The 4,405-nt window shown below is 53.0% G+C and overlaps 1 protein-coding gene across 1 annotated transcript in view; it reads right to left on the bottom strand.

The window, feature by feature from the left end:
- Eln (elastin) overlaps positions 1-4,405 on the bottom strand; it is a 46,052-nt gene that overhangs the window by 4,437 nt on the left and 37,210 nt on the right. The window contains exons 28-30 of the mRNA XM_028765941.1: positions 3,545-3,583; positions 1,107-1,352; positions 791-928 (exon numbers count right to left, since the gene is read on the bottom strand). Coding sequence (XP_028621774.1) covers positions 791-928; positions 1,107-1,352; positions 3,545-3,583 — 423 coding nt within the window. The remainder of the gene's footprint in view (positions 1-790; positions 929-1,106; positions 1,353-3,544; positions 3,584-4,405) is intronic.

Here is a 4,405-nt window from a genome sequence, read left to right as displayed (position 1 = left end):
TTCTAGGCAGGGGCTCTACCACTGAGCCACGCCCCCAGCCCCTCACTGGGGGATTCTAGGCAGGGGCTCTACCACTGAGCCACGCCCCCAGCCCCTCACTGGGGGATTCTGGGCAGGGGCTCTACCACTGAGCCACGCCCCCAGCCCCTCACTGGGGGATTCTAGGCAGGGGCTCTACCACTGAGCCACGCCCTCAGCCCCTCACTGGGGGATTTTAGGCAAGTGCACTACCAGTGAGCCACGCCCTCAGCCCCTCACTGGGGGATGTTAGGCAAGTGCACTACCAGTGAGCCACGCCCCCACACATTAAGCTGCTATTATATGTCTAGTTTTGTGGTGCTAAGCATGCTAGTTTAAGGGGGCACAATGACAGAGGAGAGAGAGAAGCACACATTCACCAAGATGGTTGAGACTTTAGGGACGTAATTCCTCTCCAGTCTTTGTGTTTTCTTGTCTGAGAAATGGGTCTGACTATAGTATGCCAATGAGCTGTCACCTGGGGTATTGGTGGGTTGAAAGAGAGAGGTGAAGATAGGGTTTGGTACCTCTATGTCAGTGAGCAGCCGGGTTCCTGCTTGTTTAAGCTTTCTACCCCATTGCTTTCAGACACAGTCTAATGTATCCTACGCTGACCTTGACCTCACTGTGTAGCTCAGGTTAGCTCTAAACTCATGATCCTCCTGCCTTAGCTTCCTGAGTGCTGGCATGATAGTGTGTTTGTCTTCATACCTGGCTTCCGTATGCCTCTTTCCTTTCTCCTTCTCATAGAACTCACTCACTTACTCCTTACCTCCAAGGCCTGCAGCACCAGGGATTGCTCCACCGGCTCCCAGTCCACCGGCTCCCAGTCCTCCAGCTCCCAGTCCTCCAGCTCCCAGTCCACCGGCTCCCAGTCCACCGGCTCCCAGTCCTCCAGCTCCACCAAGGCCTGAGGGGATATCCACGCATTACACACACTGTCAGGAGATTCTAATTAAGACCCTGTTGGCAAGGGATCCCTGAACTCTTACGTCATTTCTGGGGCGGGGCTACCTAATGGCTAGGAAGTGGCTGGGCTCCATGGACGGAGGGATAGGTCAGGGAAGCTGAACTCTCGCTTACCATACTGGGCAGCCTTAGCAGCAGCTTTGGCAGCAGCAGCAGCAGCAGCAGGTGCAGCTCCTGGGAACACAAGGGACTCAAGGAGGCACTGCTTGGAGGTCTCAGCCTCCATTTCCAGCCAACCCATTTTTGGGACAGCAAAAACATACCTGCTACTCCACCAGGAACACCAGCCCCACCGAGTCCTCCAGCCCCACCAAGTCCTCCAGGCCCACCGAGTCCTCCAGGCCCTCCAAGGCCACCTCCTGCTGCTGTGGAGAGAGGACAAAGGGACAGTGCCCATATTTTCATTTGTTGTTTGAAGACCAGATCACTTATAGCTCATGTTGGCTTTGGGTTTTCTGCATAGCTGAGGATGGCTTTGAACTCTTGACCCTCCTGATTCTACCTCCCAAGTGCTGAGATTTATAGGTATATGTTATATGTGATATATATCTCTATCTCTATCTATCTATCTATATGAACTTTTTTCTTTTGGCTTTTGTTTTTCTGTTTTTTTTTTTCTTTCTTAAAGACAGGGTTTCTCTGTATAGCCCTGGCTGTTCTAGAACTCAATCTGTAGACCAGGCTGGCCTTGAACTCAGAGATCCACCTGCCTCTGCTTCCTGAGTGTTGGGATTAAAGGTGTGTGCCACCACCACCGAGCTTCTTTTTCTTTTTTTAAGATTTATTTATTTTATGTATGTGAGTACACTGTAGGTCTTTAGACACACCACAAGAGGGCATCAGATCCCATTACAGATGGTTATAAGCCACCATGTGGTTGCCAGGAATTGAACTCAGGACCTCTGGAAGAGCAGTCAGTGCTCTTAACTGCTGAGCCCTCTCTCCAGTCCCCCCCCCCCTTTTTGTTGTTTTTTTCAAGACAGGGTTTCTCTGTATAGTCACGGTTGTCCTGGAACTCACTCTATAGACCAGGCTGGCCTTGAACTCAGAAATCGCCCTGCCTCTACCTCCCAAGTGCTGGGATTAAAAGTGTGTGCCACCACTGCCTGGCCCGAGCCCTTACTTTTTTTCTTTTCCTTTTCTCCTAGTGAGACAGTCTAACTAAGTTGCAGAGACTGGCCTAGAACTCATGATCTATTGGTCCCATTTCAGCTTCCTGACTGCTAGGATGACAGGCCTGTGCCAACATGCCTGCCTTCAGACCCCTATTTCTCAAAGATGTGTTTATACACTAGGGGGATAAGACAGAAACACAACCTAGGCCTGTGGCATTCTAGGCAAGTCCTCTACCACTGAGCCACGCCCCCAGCCCCTCACTGGGGGATTCTAGGCAGGGGCTCTACCATTGAGCCACGCCCCCAGCCCCTCACTGGGGGATTCTAGGCAGGGGCTCTACCACTGAGCCACACCTTCAAGCCCTTTGCTTGGGGATTCCAGGCAAGTACTCATCTCTCTTTTTATTGTTTTTTTCTGAGACAGGCTCTTGCTCTTTAGGCCATGCTGCCTTTGAACTTGTGATTCTTCTTCCCCAGCCTTTGGAAAGCTGGCCTCACAGGTGTGGTCTGCCATGCCAGGCAGTCATACCAGTTTTGAGGCAAAGGAGAGGTTAAGCAGAATGCTGTGTTCGAGGTCCTAAGGGCAGGAAAGGACCCAGTGGCTGCTGTTCCAGGAGATCCTTTGTGTGTTTCCCTGGTAAAGTGGTAAAGTCTGTTGACTAGGGCCAAGAGCAGCTGGCAAGGAACCTGAGAGGAAGCTGTGGGTGACCAGGGACTCTGTGTGTGTGTGTGTGTGTGTGTGTGTGTGTGTGTGTGTATGTATGTGTGTGTGTGTGTGTGTAGCTGAGGAATGGGATTTTCCGAGGTGGAAACTGGCCTCAAGTAGACAAATTGTGGCCAGTTGGCGCATCCCTGGCAGAGGCCCCCTGCCTGGATCTTTAGGAGGCCAGGAATGTGGGGGTCACAGACAGTGTGGGTCTGGCCAGAGTGCCAAGTGGCAAGGCAGGCAGGTCTGCCACGTCCTCCAGGCTGGCGTGTATTGGGCAAAGTCATGCTGACAGGAAAGGAGGGAGGAGGCCTGGGGATGCCTGCACAAGGAATATCCACAACCCCACAGCTCCTCGGCCAAAGGGCGGAGCAGAGCAGAGGCTGAAGCTGCCCAGCCTCGTAGGCTCAGCATCAGTGACATTCCCTCTGTTTCACGGAAACTGTCAGGGTCAGAGTGGAGCTTGGAGATCTGAGTCGTTGTGGGTGAGATAGGGTATACTATAGCCCAAGTTGACTTTGGATTCTCCCTGTAGCCAAGGGTAGCCTCCACTTTCCAAGAGCTGGGATTATAGGTGTGTACCACCATGTCAGGCACAGCAGGTGTGTTTGACTGCCATCGGAGTTAATGGGTCGGACGATGGCTGTCATTCGGATGTCCCTCAGCATGCCCGCTCAGTCCTATACTGTCAAAGCTGGTCGGGTGACAAGGGGACCAGTTGGTGTGTAGCACTCACCATATTTAGCAGCTTTGGATGCAGCTAGGGATCCAGGCACTGTGGAGAAAGGGAAAGACAGGTCAGCTGCTTAACTCTGGACCTGGGGTTCTGCTGGCTCTTCCAGGAAGCCCATCCTGATTTCTTCTACCTAGATCATGTGTTTTAAAGCCCAGAAACTCTATGGCACTCCAGCAAGGGAGGGGTGTCCTACTTGTCGATACAGGGCTCTAGTATTTAACCCTGACATTGTTCATCTGGGACTCCTTGAGGGCCAACCCGTGCTTGTCCCTTCCTATACCCTCTAGGTCCAGTGTAGCCTGCTTGTGACTGGGCACAGAGTGAGTCTCAGCAGTCACACAGTGAAGAACTGGGGTTCCTAGTGGTGTCCTTGTCCTAGAGCATTTTCAGAAAGACAACAGACTAGCCTGGAGGAAGAGACTTCTGCCTTCCTTTCTGTGGGTGTTAGATGGGCTTTTTTGACTGGTCTGCAGCCTCATTACGCCTCCCTCGAAAAACTTACTCCTGGAGTTGTTGGGCCATCCTCTCCCTCACCTATTTCCACTTGGTACTGGAAATGGAATCCAGGACCTCACCCATGGAGGTGCTCTATCCCTGAGCCATATCCTGGACCCTCACTGGGGGATTCTAGGCATGTGCTCCACCACTAAGCCACGCCCCCAGCCCCTCACTGGGAGATTCTAGGCAGGGGCTCTACCACTGAGCCACGCCCCCAGCCCCTCACTAGGGGATTCTAGGCAGGGGCTCTACCACTGAGCCACGCCCCCAGCCCCTCCCTGGGGGATTCTAGGCAGGGGCTCTACCACTGAGCCATGCCCCCAGCACCTCATGGGGGGATTCTAGGCAGGGGCTCTACCACTG

This window comes from Grammomys surdaster, unplaced genomic scaffold (assembly GCF_004785775.1).
Source record: "Grammomys surdaster isolate TR1022 unplaced genomic scaffold, NIH_TR_1.0 166, whole genome shotgun sequence".
In the NCBI taxonomy this organism is placed as follows: domain Eukaryota; kingdom Metazoa; phylum Chordata; class Mammalia; order Rodentia; family Muridae; genus Grammomys; species Grammomys surdaster.
This window is presented reverse-complemented; position numbering and strand designations above follow the sequence as displayed.